Consider the following 21,528-nt stretch of genomic DNA (forward strand, 5'->3'; position numbering starts at 1 on the left):
TCTTGGTCACAGATGCGCCAGCAAGACGTGCACCAACAATTTGTCCTATTTTGAACTCTGGTATGTCCCCATAATGTTGTGTGCATTGCAATATTTTGAGCAGAACTGTGCTCTTACCTTGCTAATTGAACCTTCACATTCTGCTCTTACTGGTGCAATGTGCAATTAATGAAGATTGGCCACCAGGCTGCTCCAATTTAGCCATGAAACCTCCCACACTAAAATGACAGGTGTTTCAGTTTCGTTGTCCAACCCCTGTATATGCTTCTTCAGTGTTGCAATGTTAATCAACATCATTCTGAACAGATTTTGCTCACTCAAACAGCCCGAAAACGTTTTTAAAAAGCTTTAAAGATTTTAAAAATGTGTGCTTTGTTTCACTGAAAATTGTACTGTAAGGTGAAAATTGATAAAAGCTAGACTTCAGGTTTAAATACAGACATAAATGTTATATCTTTAGATTTTGAATCAGCAAATGATTTTCAGATTTTTGTGTAGTACATGAATAAGGCAGTTAAAATATTGAGATATGTGTGAACATAGCCTATGAGTGTACTGAAAACACTACACTACTGCATACTAGAGGAGAGCTGTTATGTTAACTATATGCTTAAATATATACAGTGTAGGTTCCACAACCCACTGCCTGTTTTCCTATTTTCCGCTCTCTCTCTCTCATCTCTATTCATTCTTTGGCCTCCTTTCTTTAGCAACTGTGCACAACTGTGTGTGTGTGTGCGTGCGCGCGCGTGTGTGTGTGTGTGTGTGTGTGTGTGTGTGTGTGTGTGTGTGTGTGCGTCTGCATTCACGGCCCAGAAATGAAAACAAAGCGCTGCTTTGATGCTCGGGATGCCATGTGAAAGCGTCTTCAGGGTTTCTGGCTGCTGAGAGCAGCAGTGGTAAAATATTGATGCTGTCACGACTTCAAACTGCAAAATCCCGCCTTAACTCTCCATGACGTGATCATTCTTCCACTTCCCCCACGGAGGCTTCCAGAACACAGCCAGAGATACACGGATACACTATACACCCACACTAAAACTATAACCTCAGTGTATAAAAAATATATATACAGTGAGTCCAAAAAGTATTTGATCCCTTGCTGATTTTCTTTGTTTGCCCACTAATAAAGACACTATCCTTCTGCACTTTTAATGGTAGATATATTCTAACATGGAGAGACAGAATATCAAGACAAAAATCCAGAATATAATTTTAAAGAATATATTTTTAATTAATTTGTATTTCAATGAGGAAAATAAGTATTTGATCCCTCTTGCCAAACACACTCAATACTTAGTGGCAAAGCCTTTGTTTGCAAGCACAGCGGTGAGACGTTTGTTGTAGTTAACCACAAGTTTAGCACACACACCAGGGGGAATTTTGGCCCACTCTTCTTTGCAGATCCTCTCTAAATCATGAAGGTTGGTGGGCTGTCGCTTGGCAACTCTGACCTTCAGCTCCCTCCATAGATTTTCGATCGGATTGAGGTCTGGCGACTGGCTGGGCCACTCCATGACCTTAATGTGATTTTTTCTTGAGCCAATCCTTTGTTGCCTTTGCTGTATGTTTAGGGTCGTTATCATGTTGGAAGACCCAACCACGGCCCATTTTCAGATCCCTGGCAGAGGGGAGGAGGTTGTCCCTCAGGATTGTGCGGTACATGGCTCCATCCATCCATCTTCCCAGTGATGCGGTGAAGTAGCCCTGTACCCTTGGCAGAGAAACACCCCCAAAACATTATGCTTCCACCTCCATGCTTGACGGCGGGCACAGTGTTCTTGGGGTCATAGGCAGCATTTTTCTTCCTCCACACATGGCGGGTGGAGTTGAGGCCAAAAAGTTCAATTTTGGTCTCGTCTGACCACAAAACCTTCTCCCAATAACTTGGTTCATCTTTCAAATGATCATTGGCATACTTGAGGCGCGCCTCCACATGTGCTCTCTTCAGCTGGGGTACCTTTCGGGCACTGCAGGATGTGAATCCATTGTTGCGCAAAGTGTTGCCAATTGTTTCCTTGCAAACTGTGGTCCCAGCTGCCTTCAGGTCATTTGCTAACTCCTGCCGAGTGGTTGCAGGACGATTTCTGACCGTTCTCAGCATCATTGCCACCCCACGAGGCGAAATCTTCTTTGGAGCACCGGGCCGAGGTCTGTTGATTGTCTTGTTATACTCTTTAAACTTTCTGATAATTGCACCAATAGTTGTTACTTTCACATCCAACACCTTACTAATCTTTTTGTAGCCCATTCCAGCTTTGTGAAGGTCAACAATTCTGACTCTGAGGTCCTGTGACAGCTCTTTGGTTTTACCCATGTTGGAGACTTGAAATCTGTGTGATCTGTCTGATTCTGTGGACAGGTGTTTTTCACACAAGTGATTAGTGAGAACAGGTGGCTTCAGGTCAGGTAACAAGTTGATTGGGAGTGTCTAACTGGTCTGTAAAAGCCAGAACTGCTAATGAATACTAAGGGATCAAATACTTATTTCACTCCATGAAATACAAATCAATTTATATATATTCCTTAGATTTATTTTCTGGATTTTCTTTTTAATATTCTGTCTCTCCATGTAAGAATACATCTACCATTAAAAGTATAGAATGATCATGTCTTTATTAGTGGGCCAACGAAGAAAATCAGCAAGGGATCAAATACTTCTTGGACTCACTGTATATATATATATATATATATATATATATATATATATATATATATATATATAGTCTCTTAATTCTATAGAACATTAAAATACTAAACCTGAATAAACACAATGTCAGTCGGCAGTGACAATAATTAACTCTGTACATAGCATTAGAATACTAAACCCAAGTAAACATAAAGTCAGTGGTCAGTAAGAGAGTGTCTAACTGTAATTAACTCTATATAACATTAGAATAAACCCAAATAAACATAAAGTCAGTGCTAAGTGAGAGAGACTACCTGTAATTAACTCTACACAACATTAGAATACTAAACCTAATAAACATAAAGCCAGTAAACAGCGAGAGTGTCTACCTGTAATTAACTCTATATAACATTAGAATACTAAACCCAAATAAACATTAATAAAATCAGTGGTCGGTGAGAGTGTCTACCTGTAATTATCTCTATATAACATTAGAATACTAAACCCTTAAATAAACACAAATACACATACAGTCAGTGGTCAGTGAGAGTGTCTACCTGTAATTAACTCTATATAACATTAGAATCAATAAACTCAAATAAACATAAAGTCAGTGGTCAGTGAAGATAATGATTATTTAAGGTTATTTTATTATAGGATGTCACACTACACATTTGTATTCAGCTCCACTCACCTCCTGATTGGCTGTGGAGTTCTGGGCTGTGGGTCCTTCCTCTCGACTCTTCACCAAGCGGTTGCACAAGACCATAGTGATCAGAGAGATGATGAAGACACCCAGATCAGGAGCCAGGAGACGCACCACTGTCCAGGGCTCATCCAGAGGAAGCCTGAAGAATTTGGCATTTAAAATGATTTATGAATATAAATAAATCAAAATAAAAGAACAATTATCCATAGCATTATTCTCAGCACTGCAGTGATTAGCACTGATTAGCATGGTGGTGGTGGTGTATGAGGTTGTGTTAGTGTGTGTTGTGCTGGTGGTACAGTGACTAGATCAGATACAGCAGCAGTGCTGCTGGAGTTTTTAAACACTGTGTTTAATCACTTAATCACTGTCCTCCACTCTATAATAAACACTCCTACCTACAGCTGAAACACCTTGTAGATAAAGTAAAGTCAGAGACAGAAGTAGTTCTTCATTAGTGCCCACAGGACACTGCCTACAGGACGCTGTTGGTGGATTATTCTCAGTCCAGCAGTGTTTAAAAACTCCAGCAGCACTGCTGCTGTATCTGATCCACTCACTGTACCAGCACAACACACACCAACACAACCTCATACACCACTACCATGCTAATCACTGCAGTGCTGAGAATAACCACACACCACACAAATAATAATAATAATAATTATAATTATAATGATATAAAAAAAGCTGATCTGTGGTGGTTTTCTTTCCTGTGCGGTTCTTAGTATTGATAAACAGAGTGAAAGAATGATAAAAATAAAGTAAACAGAGAAACAGATACAGAACTACCGTCTGTAATTAAATAACTACAAAGTGTTCCTATATGTAAAAACAAGGAGGTGGTTCTAATGTTATGGCGCACAAGTGTAAGGAAGCACAAGGTGTAAGGAAGCACACATCTACATACCTGGACACGCCAATGTGCCTTGCCAAATTCTCCCATGAGCTACCTGTAGAGACAGAAAGAAAGCAGATGTCAAACAACGGATATACTGACTTTGTCTGAAGGAGGGATCTGTAGCTACTGTCTGTGGCAAGTCAGCAGATGAGGAAGATGTATATACCTCAAAATATGTATTAAATGAGTGTTAAATTTTTTGCTTCTATCGCAGTTAAGTATGAACTAGCTTGTTTAAGTTTAGTCATTCAGCAAAGCTCACAAGCAGTGTAAACATGGCATGGCCAGCAACAGCTTATTTGCATAAAAGTGACAGAGCCCTAAACGGCTCATTCTGAAACTGACTGAAACTAGTAAGAAAAGAAAAGAGATACTGAGATCTGCTTTATCTTTATGTGAGAGTGATTTTGTGTAAAGAACTTCATGAACATGTTTTGTGCAGCCCATAGAGCAGCGGTGTCCAAATTTTGTTTGTTGGGGGCCAGAAGGAGAAATATAGTTGAAGTCACGGGCCACAGACTCTGTAATAAAACATATAATGAAATATACCACTTTAAATAATACATTTTCCTGATTACTTTTATTTACACACCATTTTACTTGACTTACTATCTTTATCTTTGACAGTGTTGTGTAAACTAAGATTTTTCAAAATGATGTTTCATTTCATGATGTCTCTTAATATCAAACTCCTTAATTACGGAAACTTTTAGACTCTTTTGCCCTTTTTCTGCGCAAAACGGAACACTCTTTCTGCTCTTAGACACTTTGGCCGTTTTTTTGCGCTAGAAATGCGCACCCTCTCCGCTTTTAGACTCTTTGGCCTGTTTTTCTGAGCTAGAAATGCGCACTCTCTCCGCTTTTAGACTTTTTACCCCGTTTTTCTGTGCTAAAACTTCACTCTCTCCTCTTTTAGACTCTTTGGCCCGTTTTTCTGAGCTAGAAATGCGCACTCTCTCCGCTTTTAGACTTTTTACCCCGTTTTTCTGCGCTAAAACTTCACTCTCTCCTCTTTTAGACTCTTTGGGCTGTTTTTTTTTGCGCTAGAAATGTACACCCTCTCCGCTTTTAGACTCTTTGGCCCGTTTCTGACACCTAGCGTTCAAACTTTGAATCTCACATTAAAAGAACCTGCTTAACAGCGGGCCAACTTTCATTCTATTTCTAAAATACATCGCGGGCCGCTCCAAAAAAGGAAACGGGCCGCAAATGGCCCGCGGGCCGTAGTTTGGACACCACTGCCATAGACCTATTTTAACTTGTGTAAAAAGAGGGATAATATGTTGCCTTTAAGATTTAATGTGTTTATCCCTTAAACACGGCATTGCTCATGTCTCATTCATAGATCATTGGAATAAAGAAAACATTATTAAAAGTAGAGGATCTCACTTCTGAAACTCCAGGTGTAAAAGTCTAAACAGGAACTGTTTACCACTGGATGAGACTGGGGTGACTAACGAACCCCCCTTTATTTTCTCTCTCCCTCTCCCCCTTAAAAAAAAATTAAAAAATTCCTTCCAGCTTCCAGGATGACTTCATAACTTGTAACAGTGCAGTCGAGTCACGTCTGCTGGGAACTGGATGTAAGTGTAAATATGACAAGTTAAAAAATGGTCAACAAAGGCTCAGGCAAGGCCTCCACAGTAATTCCCATGAGCCTTTGCAGCTCTCTGGAGGGAGGCTGCAGGCACGTGCTCTCCGGCATGCTTACTCCCAGTGCTGCACACACTCCCACCACTATACACACACTCCTGCAGTGAGTTTTTACATTCCTTTAGGACGACCTGATGGGGAAAATAAGCATCCGAGTCCAAACCACACACTGAAATAAATCACAGCGGCTAATAGCTGCGGCCGCCGCCTCACCAACCACCTCCGATCCTCAATCTGCGGCTCTGAGGGAGGGAAGCAGGGACTGGGTGAGGGTAAAATATCTGTGGGTGCTAAGATTAGGGCGTGGGGGCTTTGGGGGGGCACTTGTCGACGAAATTAACATTGTCATCATTACTTAAGGAAATGAATATATATAGCTCACATAGATCGCTAACGTATATCCGTGGTGGTTGCTACGATGTTTAATAGTTGCAATGTGGTTGTTAAGCTGTTGCTACATTTGGTTGTTAAGCTGTTACTATCTGTGGCGGTCGCTATGGTGTTGCTAACTGGTTGCTAAGGTGTCGCGATGCTATCTGTGGCGTAGTGCTGTGCAATATGACGATAAATATTGTGGGGACGATAGAAAAGTGTCTATCATTTCTACAGTAACTTCATCAATTATTCATGCATATATAAAGTAGACAACGATAAAATGTATTGGCGTTAGGGTTGGGACTCTATCATGGTTTTCTATTTTTGCTGAGGATCTTGGACCGATTTTATGTGGTACACGGCGCTCTGTCGAGTATTTTTACATTTTAATTATTTCACTAGAACCGCCACACTGCCGTTGCTCATTCTGTTCTATAGGTGTTGTGTCTCATAGCGCTGGTTAAGCTTTATATTCTGTCTTTAAGCTACTGCTTTAAGGATTCACCATTTCGTTTAGATTTTTTAGAATTCGTTAGATTACATTTCTTTTAGCATTTTGAGCTTAGTTTAGTTGATTATTTTCCTATTTTATATCTATTTTTCTGTTTTTATTTAATGTTGTTATTAGATTATTAGCTTCTAGTTTGTTAATGCCTTCTTTGTTATTTAGCATACAGAACGTCTCACTGGTCTTTTAAATGAATGTCATTTAATAGCTGTATCTAACTATTTTAAGCCAGAAAGACACTGTGTGATTTTTTTAATCGGGTGCAGAGAGCTCATCTGCATGTTTGACTGGTTTGTTTGGTTTGTATTTTTTAAATACTATTTTTATTTTATATAAAGCTATGGCTATAGCTAAGTAACCAAGTATTATTGTTAACAAAAATGAACAAAGTAACGGAAACTGAAAGTGTAAGTTCTCCTTAACTAAAACTAAAACAAACTTAAATTACAGATTGAATACTCTTATTTTCGTGTTTGTTAGTTTATTCATAATTTATGTATATAAATGTGGTATATCATGATATATATCGTTATCGTGATATAAAAAAAAAAAAAAGTCCATATCGTGATATATGATTTTTCCCATATCGCCCAGCACTACTGTGGCGGTTGCTATGGTGTTGCTAACTGGTTGCTAAGGTGCTGCGATGGTATCCATGGTGGTTGCTATGATGTTGATAAGCTGCTTCCATGGTATCCATGGTGGTTGTTAAGGTGTTTCTATCATATCTGTGTTGGTTGTTATAGTAAGGCTAAGCGGTTTCTAGCTGGCTACTAAGTTGTTGCTTTGGTATCTGTTGAGGTTGCTTTGGTATGGGGTTTGGTTGCTATGGTGTTGCTAAGTGTTTGTTGGGTGGTTGCTAAGGTGCGTGCCATAAATACGATAGTAAGAAAACGATTTACAGAAGAAAATAACAGATTTCCTGGTTTTGCATTGGAAGGGCTCGGTTAAAAATGCTATATTAATGGAGAATAAATAATCTGTAGGTGCAGCCTGAGCTGAAGGGTGTACTGGGAGGACTGTGATGTTGTGGGAACAGTATAAGAGCTTAAATCAGACTGAATCATTACGTGAGTCACTCACTAACACGCATGACTGTAGAGCTATTGTGTGCTTGTTTTCCTCCAGCAGATTTTAAATGGCGTGTTTTTTTTTTTATATAAAATGTGTAGAGAAAAGATGGTCCAGAAGAACAGTGACTAAAGACCGTGACTAAAACATCTCTTTACTCATCAACTGAGGCTCTTTCTCCACCTACTACTTCTTTTCTCCTCCCCCTCAATCATTTAATACTCAGTTATTTACTTATAGTCCTGTGAAAAATAGGACACTATGAAAATATACACATGTAGACATCTGATACTCATTTAAACAATATCAAATGATAAAAGCCACATACTGACAAGCCAAAAGTCCTTTGACATGAACTCATTGTGTCCCATGACTTTTTGTTAAAAACAATAATAAAAAAAAAGCACTGCTGTAGTCAGGTGGTTGTTAAGGTGTTGCTGGACGGTACTTTCTAAGAAAGTTTTGCAACATTTTAAAAATCTTTCAGGAAGGTTAGCTTGTAACATTACAGAAATAATGTTCCAGTAATGTTCAGAAAATGTGTTTCGCATATAATGTTCCCAGCTATTATGGAAGCGTTAAAATTCTATAACATTCCCAAAACTAAAAACTAAAACATTACATTACAACTAAGCAACATTACTAGAACTTTTAAAATACTAAATAAAAATGTTCTAAGAACGTCCAGAAAACTTGACGGACTGAACTTTCTAACTGTAATGGGATTGATGGTTGCAAAGGTGTTACTGAGATGTTGCCAAGGTGTTGCTAACTAATGAATGTATTCAAATTTTTCACAAAATACAAATCAAATTGTTTAAAAAAAAAAAAAACATAAAACTAAGATATTTGACGTGCAATTGCGGCATATTCGGTGGCTGTAACCCTTTTACCTATATTTTACCTCGACAGAACACATCTTTTTTGTTCCAGTAATTACTATGCAAATACTAAATACTAAATGTTTCTAATATGCATTTCTGTTCATTCTATTTAATAAACCATGTTTTAAATACATTAAATACACTGAGTGGTCCAGCGATCTAAAGCGCTGCCACTATGATCGGGAGATCAGCTGCTGGAGCCCCGAGAGAGCACAATTGGCCTTGCTCTCTCTGGGTGGGTACAGCAGATGGTGCTCTTTCCTCTCATCACTCCTAGGGTGATGTGGATCAGCACAAGGCTGCATCTGTGAGCTGATGTATCTGAACCGAGTCGCTGTGCTTTCCTCCGAACGTTAGCGCTGTGATGCTACTCGGCAATGCTACAGCATCAGCAGCAGCTCAAAAAGAGGCGGAGTCTGACTTCACATGTATCAGAGGAGGTGTGTGCTAGTCTTCACCCTCCTTGTGTTGTCGCGTCACTAGTGATAGGGGGATATATAGCTTAGTAGCAGCTGTATGGGTGGGACCATTGGCCACATTTCTATGTTTTTATTTGCTAAGTTATAATGTCCCCATCTCTCAATACTGTTCACACGATATTCAAATGTTCACACATTTAAATATATTTTAAACATACATACGATTTCATGAGCTGCCCTGATTTTTTTCCCCCATAACTGGATATATTCAGTATGTTGTGACTGCTGTTTTCAGTGGAAACATAACACAGACAGACTCTCAGACAGTATGGAGACAGTGTAAGTGACGGGTCAGTGACGGGTCAGTGATCTGGAGACACTCACAGTTGTGTCCCAGCTCATTGTCCAGGCCCGGGACAGTGTAGAGGCAGATCTGGAAGCAGACGTGAGCCAACACAAAGAGCAGACTGGTGCTGAACAAAGCCTTGATGAACCGGCCTGTGTGTCCTGAGAAGAAGAAAAGAGAGAGATAATTAGATACATTGAATTCAGCACCAGTCAAACGTTTGGATACACCTTCTTATACAATGTTTCTTTACTTTTATTTTTTTTTCCTACATTGTAAATGAATACTGAAGAGATCCAGATTATGAAGGAACACATAAGGAATCATGTAGTAACATAAAAAACTTAAACAAACCAAAATACTCTGTGAAGAAGCTTTTAGGTGCTCTTATATTACAATGTATTATAAAAGCTCTTTTGGTCCAAGTAAAGTGATAGACCTTTATTGTGGGACTAGATTATTAATGACATATATATATATATATATATATATATATATATATATTTTTTTTTACAGCTTACATATGCCATAATGGGTTATGCATTTTTATAAATATTTATAGCCATCTTTATAATGTCTTATGAATGCATTATAATACAGCTCTGGAAAAAAAAAAAAAAAAAAAAAAAAAAAAACGCTGGAATATAATCAAGAGGAAGATGAATAATCACAAGCCATCAAACCAAGCTGAACTGCACCAGGAGTAAAGGCAAAAGCAGTGTGTAAGACTGGTGGAGGGGAACATGCCAAGATGCATGAAAACCGTGATTAAAAGGCACCAAATACTGATTTCTGAACCATTAAAACCTTATGAATATGAACTTGTTTTTCTTTGCATTATTTGAGATCTGAAAGCTCTGCATCTTTTTTTGTTATTTCAGACATTTCTCATTTTCTGCAAATAAATGCCCTAAATGAGAATATTTGTGTTTGGAATTTGGGAGAAATGTTGTCTGTAGTTTAAAGAATAAAACAACAATGTTCATTTTACTCAAACATAAACCTATAAATAGCTAAATCAGAGAAACTGATTCAGAAACTGAAGTGCTCTCTTTATTTTTTCCAGGGCTGTATGTAATGTGATTTGTAGAATTGTGTCTGGTTATTCTAATTAACTTCAGTGGTGAGTTAGATGAAAAGATATATGCATATAGGTAGAATGATGGACTTTGGAGATGCTGTGATTATGGTAGTAGACCTGTCCAGGATAGAACTTAGTTCACAGTCCAGCCCTGGACACAAATATAGCAATTCTGGGCCAACTATTGATAGATCAATTAAAATCCTGAACATTACAGACTGCAGTGACGCTGTGAGGAAGGATGAGCAGCAGGTTCATCCTCCAGTAACCTCCAGCAAGCTACGCTTTCAGCACAGAGCCCACACAGTGGAGGTGTCTGTGATGCGTCTGTCTATAAAACTGTCAGCTCCTATTATGGAGGTTAAAAATGACTCCCAGTAAAACGTAGAGGAACAAACACAGTCGGGATCACAGCATACATTACATAGACTTCATGCTTACAGAGGAAACTGCTCCTTCTGCTCCACAGAGCTGTTTAGTTCCAGTCCCTTCACATTGTGTGTGTGGAAATGCTCTTACTTTCACTATTAAACGCATTATTTCACTTTCACTATTCCTTACTCGAACATCCGGTCTGTACTCCCACTTTTAAAATGTGTTGGGACAGTTTTTAACTTGATTTTAGCAGTTTCAGCTTCTCCTTAGATGTCTTCTCTGCTTGATGCGTGACCATAACTTGAATTTGACCCTTGTAAAACAGATAAACATATTTTTTACAACCACAGGATGAGTTTTTTCACATGGTAGCTCAACAAATGAGAAGCTACTCCCTGCATCAGTTAAAGAGTTAAATAATACAACATAATCACCCATGCAGTAATTATTACCCAATAAGAGGTGGTGACCTTTTTAACCATTACTCTCAACATATAAAGATGCATTACATTCCAAATATCAACTTCTTGGCTTTTATGTTATTTTATAAAACATCTGTTTGACTTGATATCCATGTGTTTGCTTTCTGTTTTCTCTTTGCTATAAGATAAATTCTCTTTAAATGGAAAGATACTAACCCACCAACTTACCTACCTACGTACCTTTTGGATCAAAAAAGTACCATATTAAACTGGAAAATATTAGATAAAGCTTTGGGAAAAAAATGAGAGCACTTAAAATTTCTTTCATTTTACCAAATTGTAAACCTCTTGAATATAATCAAAAGGAAGGTGGATGATCACAAAATACATAAAAAAAAAAGCTGAACTGCTTGAATTCTTGCACCAGGAGTGGCATAAAGTTATCCAAAAGCAGTGTGTAAGACTAGTGGAGGAGAACATGATGCCAAGATTCATAAAAACTGTGATTAAAAATCAGGGTTATTCCACCAAATATTGATTTCTGAACTCTTAAAACTTTATGAATATGAACTTGTTTTCTTTGCATTATTTGAGGTCTGAAAGCTCTGCGTTGTTTTTGTTATTATTTCAGCCATTTCTCATTTTCTGCAAATAAATGCTCTAAATGACAATATTTTACATTAGAATTTGGGAGAAATGTTGTCAGTAGTTTACAGAATAAAAGAACAATGTTTATTTTAATTAAATATATACCTATAAATAGCAAAATCAGATAAACTGATTCAGTAACTGAGAGCTGTGCTCTCTTAATTTTTTTTTTAGAGCTGTATACTCTTTTTTTTATTATTTGGCAACCTTTTCTGGTCTTTGTTGAAGATTTGGATCCTGAAAATATATATATACATTTATTTAGTTTTGTTATTTAATTTACTTCTTTCTATAATCTATCTATTTTATATATATATATATATATATATATATATATATATATATATATATTTTTTTTTTTTTTTTTAATGCATGCATGGCTTTATGTGAATGTACATTTGTATTATTTCTGGTGGTGATTCAATAGAAAGAAAAAAAAAATTCTGTTTCCTGGGTAAAGTTTATATAGAGTTCAAGATGCCTGAGAGCTGAATAGGGGTTGGTTTGAAGAGATGAAGCTGTTTCAGAGAGAGAGCTGGTGCTTAAACTGGGCCTGGACTGGGTTTAATGGAGATGTTTTTCTTTGTGGCCGGTGGAGAGGGTCGTTTTGTGGCTCATTTGCCCGCAGTCAGCAGTCCAATTAAAATCACACGCGGCTCTTTAACTACAGAAATAGCTCAGCAGGCCTGCAGATGCTGGAGCTGCAGTGAGGAGTGTGTGGAGGGTCACATCAGAAGCTCAGATCTGTACTGCTGCAGTCGTACTTGTGACCAGTGGCACCAGAGCAGCACAATAAAGTGACTTTAGGAGCCACAATAATAAAAAAGAGTGATCACACACTGCTTTTATATAACCACACTGCACAGTATAAAGAAGTGCATGACTTTCCTTTCCAGTAAAGTCTATTTTACAGCAAACGCTGCATCAGCAAATACTGCCACATCAACAATACACTGACATGCCACATGTCATGGGACTAGGAACTTGTATCGTGTCCTGTGACTTCTAGTCCTTAATCCAGTCTAAGCAAATGTTGCTGACTATGCTGATCAAATGAATCACAAATCAAACTTGAGATATCTGTATTTTTGTATACAGGTTTTAAACAATAAAACTGAAACACCTGGTTTTAGACCACAGGTGACGGACAGTTCTGGTGGAAACAGGAGAGTTGAGGTGCACATTGAATTCTGCCGTGATTTGATCAGCCGTGGTTTTATGTTTTTTGGATACAATCCGGGTTAGCACCCGAACATCCCTTTCAGACAGCTTCCTCTTACAGCGTCCACAGTTAATCCTGTTGGATGTGGTTGGTCCTTCTTGGTGGTATGCTGACATTACCCTGGATACCGTGGCTCTTGATGCATCACAAAGACTTGCTGTCTTGGTCACAGATGCGCCAGCAAGACGTGCACCAACAATTTGTCCTCTTTTGAACTCTGGTATGTCACACATGTTGTGTGCATTGCAATATTTTTAACAGAACTGTGCTCTTACCCTGCTAATTAAACCTTCACACTCTTCACGCTCTTACTGGTGCAATGTGCAATTAATGAAGACTGGACATCAGGCTGCCCCAATTTAGCCATGAAACCTCCCACACTAAAATGACAGGTGTTTCAGTTTCATTGTCCAAACTCCTGTATATAAAACACATTAACAAGCAAATATTGGATTGTTACTGACTTTCTTGCAGCTATTTCCTCATTACTGTAAACACAGAGACAAGCGTTTCTTTATGACTGAGTGTCTGTCCTATCTGATTCAGTTTGTGTGCAGACTGAGAAAACCGAAAGAAATCAGAGTAAGGGTATACATGTTCTTTCAGCTACTGAGCTAAAATTTAGCTTGCTTCAGCAGATTTCTTAATAAAACAGTTTCTAGGCCTTAATGCAATCTAAGAAATATAATAATATGCAGATCACATGACCATTTAAATAAGTAGATAACTGAAAAAAAATCGAACTATAATCAGACGCATGTGCATGCAGAACACAGTGCCGTCATTAAGGAAGTAAATTTTCTTTTAGAATATAGTCTCTTTGACAAGTCAGGTGTGTAAATTTTAACTAATTTTAAGACAATAAATAATATTATTCAGTATAAATTAAGTTACTTTATAAATAATCAGATATCTACTTTACGACCAAATATGGGTCCATGTATTTATATGGTTTCTAGAACATAGAAGATAGAGCTGTCCTTCCTACAGGTTTTATCACATTACTGTAATGGTGGAGACAGTCAATAGGCATCTGTCTTATCCAATTATGTTTGCATGCAGACTAAGAAAACTGAAAGAAATCTGAATAAGTGTACACATGCAGTAAGAAATCTCGATTACCGAGAAAATTCAGCATATTCAAAATATGACTGCAGAAGACAGACACTCACTAAAAAATCCAGTTATGTTTAAATGCATGCGGTGACTGAGATAATTAAAAGCAATCAGAGTAACAGTGTACATGTGCTGAGAAATTTCTTCTTCAGATTACTTAATCTGAAGGTCTAGATCTTAATCTAATCTGAGCCTTTCGTTCACATGACAATTTGAATAATCAGAAAACTGCAGTAATCTGGTTATGAACTAAATTATAAACTAATTATAAACTAAAATTATGTAAAAACACTCATTGTTTTAGCTCTGAGAGCAAAGTTGGTACTTTATGAACAGTTTGATCTGCCCGATCAAGCAGAATGGATCGAGCAGATCTGACATGCATCACTGATAAACAGGTCAGATTAATGTGCATTTCAATATATCTACACACACACTCAAACATTCACACATGTTGGTTTTGATACACTTGTGAGGACTTCCATTCAAAGAACTATCAGAGCTGAAGCTAGTGTTATAGGACGTAAATAGTGTTTTTTATATAGCTTCTTGTGCACTTTTTAAGTTATTAATGCCTCGTTTTAAATGTCAGGGCTCTCCTGATTCTAGCAAGGAGGTGTGGAGCTACTTTGAGCTGGATAACGGTGTAAAAAAGCGATTTATCGGGGTAAATTATGCCCTGTGTCACTCAGTCTGAAGGGTGTTTGGACAAGCTGTTAAAAACTTCTGGATCTCAGAACGCTGTAGGAGAACAGAGGTGTGCTATTCATTAGAGGTCAGTACTTTTTATCATGTTTTACTACAACAAAAATCAATTTTACACCGGAGTTCTCCTTTAATCTTAACAGCAAAAGTAAACAATTTAACTCTTTAAGATTTTCTAAGTAAAGTAATTCAAGATTTTTTAAACAACAAAAAAAAACAAGTTATAACATACCACTCTGCCTCTGAGAACATCAGGACCTCACAAAGACAGTAAAACATGCACACTCCCAACACTCACCCAACACTCACACATGCTAAACCGCTAATGGCTTTCCAGCTCGTGTTTTGGAAAGAGCAGCTCCATCCAGAGGGCTTAAATCCAGCAGATATTATATTATGATATGAGAGCGAGGCCTGGGCCTGTGCTGAGACGAGGCCAGGACCGCCCACTCAGATCCACACTTCATCCAGACAGATTTAGAGCAGACGACTCCACTCAACACCAGAGAATGAGGGCTGAGCTGCTGCCAGGGGGGGTTAGATCTCCTGACCCGGGCAGGACAGAGCGGGACGGGGCAGGTCGGGTCGGGTCAGAGCGCTGAAGCTCTCCATTACAGGCTGTAGATCAGTGGAGCTTATCATGTGGACAGAAGTATTGGGATACATGGTCAATTATTTATTTATTTTTTTCTGAAATGAATGGTATTATAAAAAGAGCTTAGATCGGGTCCAAAAAAATTCAGCCCGACCCGACTCACACTATAAACTGCTTCTGTGAGCCAGAGCCCGATTTGAACCCCACAGTAAGCTCTAGTAAATACAGCGTTAAAACTCAACTTTTTAAGAACATGTTTGGGCTGTTTAAATGGGCGAAATCTGTCAATAAGATACAGTCAATTAACACTGCAACACTGAAGAAGCATAGACCTATTATTTAATAACAAGGTTTATTAATACCTGATCTTAATACCTACCTGATATTTAAGAATATAAAATACTTTCTGAACAATTTTATTTTTTATTTTAAGCATATAACCTTAGTGCAAAACACATGAAACAACGACATAGCTTTATATAACATAAAAATAGCATTAAATAGCATTAGAGCCCGACCCAACTCAACCCCAAGTCTACATGCCCATGGTTAATTCCTATTATACCACAGTTATTTCCGACCCTGTAATGTGATTGGCTGAGAGGCGTTCTAAGAGTGCCGTTATCAGGCGTTAATGCACTGTAACCAAAGCTCTCTAAGTATTACTCCACCACATACAGGTAACCTAGCAGCGATGTAGCGCTTACAAACCAAACACAGCAGCTACAAACAGAGCAGCAACGGTACTATTTTAATTTGGAGTGTTTATAACCAAACAGATCATATTTTCTCATCCTCTTTAACACAAAATCTTTTAATAAACACAGTGACAATATTACAGGTTATAGCACGAACCTCGAGTATACTATTTTCAAAATAACCATGCACAAATAACAAAGAAAAAACAAGTTAAACTATAAATAATACAGAAATCAGCGACCAATACATTAATAATGCAACATTTTGCTACAGAAATTAGGAGTGGGAATCACAGGGCATCTCACATTATCATGATACATTGCACCCGATAACGGTGATATCAGGTTACTGTGATTTTGTGATAGTCGATATATCGCAACACAGTTCCCTACAATACTTTACAGCCTCTGTGTTACTAAAAAAAAGGATAAAATACTCCTAAAAAATCAAATACCAGGAATTATGGATTTATTGGTGTCAGTTTCTCAGAATGTAACCTTCTTCTTTTTTTTACCCTAGTCATTTGATTATAGCGCCACCATGTGAAAAAATGAAGCAACAACTTTATTTAGTAAGTCTATTTGGGAGGTGAGTCTTAATGGAACAATACAGTAAACCCCTCAACTTTTTCCTTAGTTATGTAAATAATTTAAGAGATTTTATTTAACTGGGCACTGGTGCTAAGTATAAAATTCAATGTCTATCTAACGTTTGAGCTTAACGTCATCCCGTTATTGTTTTTTGATGGAAATTTAACTTTTATTTTCAATCAAAATTCAGTGTCGGTCCAACGTTGCTTTGAAGTCAACCAGGCAAACAAAGAACATTATACATTTTTTTTTTTTTTTTTTTTTTTTAATAGTACTGTAAAAACTATTTCAGCGGGAAGTCTGTGAAAAATATTTCACACTTCTACTCAGTGATAAAACTCTTGAATCTGGACTTAAAAAACAGGAGGACCAGTGAGTTCTTTTTTGGCTTTCTCGGTCACATGACATCACGTTCAGTAGCTCCTCCATTTCCACTCGCTGTTGTGTTTTTACGTGGATCTCCGTGGAAGCGTGCGCCTAAAGTGTAATTATGGTGCGTGGGAGTGGACAACTAGCTATTTTATTAAACACAAGGTGATTAAACTCAGAGATGTGGATCTGGACGGGACTAAAATTACCGAAGGACCACGGAGTTATGTGAAAAACAGTAGATAATTCAGAGTCTGTAATTTTATCAGAGGACGTCTGAGAAAAAAATGTACATATTCGACATAAATTCGGAATAAAATCACAGAGGACCCCCCTTAAAAGAGGACAGGGCTTAAGTTTCAATAAAAATATACAAGATATAATATATAAGACACTTCCTCCATTTTAAATATTATTTTGTGTTAATTACGGAAAAAAAAAAAAAAAAAAAAAAAGGGTGCAATTTCTGTTTCCCAATGATCTACATAATTTTATTGTTAGATTGAAAGACCATGAAATGATTCATGCTTTTTCCTGGACAAATTCTTGATCTGGCTGTTTGCATCCAATTGTTACAGAATTTTAGAAGAGTAGGCCAATGCAGAAAAAAGGGAAGCCCTGTAGACAATGCTACACTGTAAAAACACAAAAACCTTCTGCCCTGTTCATCTACTGAAGAGCATGTGGTAGAATGTGGTGTAGAAATACAGCAGGGTGTACACTGCTCTACTGAGCTTCTTTCATAGTTCTTGGTGATAATAGTCCTGATCTCTGTCCTGCGTCCTTTATTGTCTGTTATTTGCTGTAGGCATTTGCTTGTCTGCAGTCTATTCTCATCACTTTATTATACATTCATGGGTGTAACTAAAGATGACTTTTGAAATTTGGCCACTTTAATGTGGTCTGGCCTTTTGTTCAACTGTTAAAAAGCCACTGCTTTACTGTGTGATACAAAGTGAGGTCAAAGATCACCACCCATCTAATCCCCAACTCCCCACCTCATCCCACACAAAAGTACGCCATTGGATGGAGCTCCATCATTCCAGAGAACACAGTTCCACTGCTCCACAGCTCAATACTGGGGGCTTTTTTCTCCTCTAGTCCACACGTGGGAGTGACTTAGAAAGTTCGAGCAAAGCAGTACTTCATGATCCTACAGAGCCTTGACAAACTGTGTGCTTGTATTTGTACTTACAGTCTTTTTCGCACTATAAGGCACACCGGATTATAAGGCTCATTAAGCGACACTAGTAAGGAACAGGGGTGTCACCATGTTTCCCTTCTAATTCAGCAGGTTTTGCAGCTGGGTGGTGAGACCTGTAACGCTTAGCTAAGTTGAGTAAACAAAACTGTTATTTTTGGTTTAATTCTCTTAAAGTCAAACAAGCGCTGGATGTTTATTTTGGTGAGTAAAGTGCTTCCATTTATTTACAGTAAGCAGATTTCCACTATAATAGTGCTACACTGAGGAACCCTGTGTGTTACGGTAGGCCATGGCGATATTAGCTAGTGTTTCGTCTCATGTAGCTTGTTTTAACACGGTAAACACGCAGGCTACAGTCCAATATACTCACCTTTAAATGTCAAAAGAGCTAGCATAGTTAGCGGGTAATGCTAATGCAGCCCCAGCAGTGCTATCCGGGCTTAGAAGCAGGTTACAGGCCAATAATACTCAACTCTAAATGGTTAGTTGGTTATGTTAATACTGCTCCAGCAGTGCTAGCCGGGGTTAGCAGCAGACTACAGGCTGGTAATACTCAACTCGGAACGGCAAAAGAGTTAGCACGGTTAGCAGGTAATGCTAATGCTGCTCCAGCAGTGCTAGTTGGGGTTAGAAGCAGGCTATAGACTGATGATACTCACCACTGAACGGCAAAAGAGCTAGTGCTTAGCACGGTTGGCAGGTAATGCTAATCTTGCTCCAGCAGTGCTTGTCAGGGTTAGCAGCAGGCTACAAGCCAATAATACTCACCACTGAATGGCAGAAGGACTAGCCCTTAGCGAGGTTATCGGCTAATGCTAATACTGATCAAATCTCGAGTATCGGTGATGGAGAACTAAACTGAAACTCCTGTACGCTGAAACGCTGTGCTTCAGCAGAGTAGCTTTACTGCTCCTCTTTACAACCTGACTGGTAGAAATCATACATAAGGCACACCAGATTTTAAGGCGCACTGATGATTTTTTGTGAAAATTAAAGGATTTTAAATGCGCCTTATAGTGTGAAAAATACGGTAAGTAGGGTAACAAAGTATTTGTGCTTCATTACTTCACACCTCTGGACAAAACCTCACCTATCAACTTCTCTTTCCATCCAATCCACTTAAAAACAACAACCAAACACACATACACAAGCTTATTTTTAACTCCAAATAAATGCCCACTAATTTCACCCCTGCTGCCCCGTATAGCTGCTCTTCAGCCCGACTGTGCAGCGGTGGTGTAGTTAACAGGGCACTCTGCTCGGTCTCGTGTATCTGGACTCGGGTGGTGGGATCCTATTTTAAGAGAGGAGAGGGAACGTAGCAATGCATTCCACCGAGCTAATAAAATTAACAACAGTAAAATAAAGTTTTTACAGGCCCGACAGGAGAGCGCGCTGGACAGGGCTCTCGATTAGCGTCCGCGGGCCGAGCCCGGTGTAAACGACCGGGAGCGTGTGCGTCCGTCCAGGAGGTGATTAAAAAAGATGGGTGGCCTCAATCAATCACAACGAGGAGGGTCTGAACTCCCTGAACTGAACGAGAGAGTGAGTCATTTCAGAGGATTTGTTCATTCTGATCAGGTGAGGCCAAAACTCATTTATTAGCTCTGACCTCTGACCTCAGATTTATAGCTTCCATCACATGCCAGACACGACAGGTACACTTCTTCAAAACTAGATGGACAAAAGTATCAGTACACCTGCTCAACAAGAGTTTCTGGTGACATTTAATATAATAAGTGTGCATTAATTAACAGTACTCACCACAGAACATCATAACTAATTATTAACTGACACTAATTAAGACATTATTAATCGTTAATAAAGTTTTAAACTAATGTCTCAGTTCATTATTATTATTATTATTATTATTATTATTATTATTATTATTATTATTATTATTATTATATGCTACATTCTTAAACATGTTAAACATATATATATATATATATATATATATATATATATATATATATATATATTTAATAATGTCTTAACTATTGGCAATTAATTAATAATTAGTGATTATTCAACTAATTATTAAATACATTTTACAATGCTTATCACTGTTGTAACTACTGTTAATTAATGTTCCCCTTATTATAAAGTGCTACTGTGCTCTAAATTGAATAGTATTGGTTTTGTTACAGTGCTAGGCTAGGCTAGGCTAGGCTAGTCTAGGCTATGCTATGCTATGCAGCTAGGGCTGTCACAATGTTAAAAGCCAACACAAGCAGAGGCTTTTTTTTTCACAAGCAAAAGGGCAAAAGGGGCTAAAATAAAACTATAAAACTATATCTGAGCATTTTTCCCCAAAACAAAAACAACTTTAAAAACAATAATAAAATAAACTACATTAACATTAAGCATTGGGAATCTCTCTCTTTTATTGTCTCTTCTGAAAAAAACAAAAAATAATAATAATATAAATATATCAGCGTAAAAGATAAAAATACAGATGCAGCATTTGTTAAAGTAAACTACACAGGGAGAGAATACTTTCTACTAAATTGTGAAGTATTGCTGTAAGGATTTGATTGCATTTAGTGACATAAGAAAACCTAATTCCTAACTTCCCAACTTATCCTGCTCCACAGCTCAATTGGGTGCAAATGGTGCAAATAAGTAGCTACAGAGTGCCCTATTCTATAGGTTATACTTCACTACTGTCTACAGGGAATAGACAAGCAAGAGGGTTAAAAGAGGTAAACAAGGTGAATGAGGTGAGTAAGGTGTGTTTGAGTGTGTATGTGTCTGTGTGTGTGTGTGTGTGTGGTTAGGTTCACCCCGGGCGGGTGCTCCGTCTCACCGCGAGGCCTTTCCTGTATAAGACATATTTGTCTTTCCACTGTCACTATTTTTACCAGCCTTTTCTGCAGGGACTCTGTCTGCTCTGTCTGTGGCTGCTCTGTCCATAGCTGAACTGCCTCTGCACATCCTGTGGCTGCTCTGCCTATGCTCTGCCAGTGGCTGCTCTGCCTATGGCTGCTTTGCCCATGACTGCCCT

At 38.2% G+C, this 21,528-nt stretch overlaps 1 protein-coding gene across 2 annotated transcripts in view; it reads right to left on the reverse strand.

Moving 5' to 3' along the window:
- Nucleotides 1–21,528, reverse strand: part of piezo1 (piezo-type mechanosensitive ion channel component 1) — a 193,781-nt gene that overhangs the window by 90,164 nt on the left and 82,089 nt on the right. For both annotated transcript variants that reach the window (XM_049471026.1, XM_049471025.1), the window contains 3 exons: nt 9,534–9,656; nt 4,249–4,291; nt 3,324–3,477 (listed from right to left, as the gene is read on the reverse strand). In XM_049471026.1, the coding sequence (XP_049326983.1) occupies nt 3,324–3,477; nt 4,249–4,291; nt 9,534–9,656 (320 nt within the window). The remainder of the gene's footprint in view (nt 1–3,323; nt 3,478–4,248; nt 4,292–9,533; nt 9,657–21,528) is intronic.

Source organism: Astyanax mexicanus, chromosome 23 (assembly GCF_023375975.1).
Source record: "Astyanax mexicanus isolate ESR-SI-001 chromosome 23, AstMex3_surface, whole genome shotgun sequence".
In the NCBI taxonomy this organism is placed as follows: domain Eukaryota; kingdom Metazoa; phylum Chordata; class Actinopteri; order Characiformes; family Acestrorhamphidae; genus Astyanax; species Astyanax mexicanus.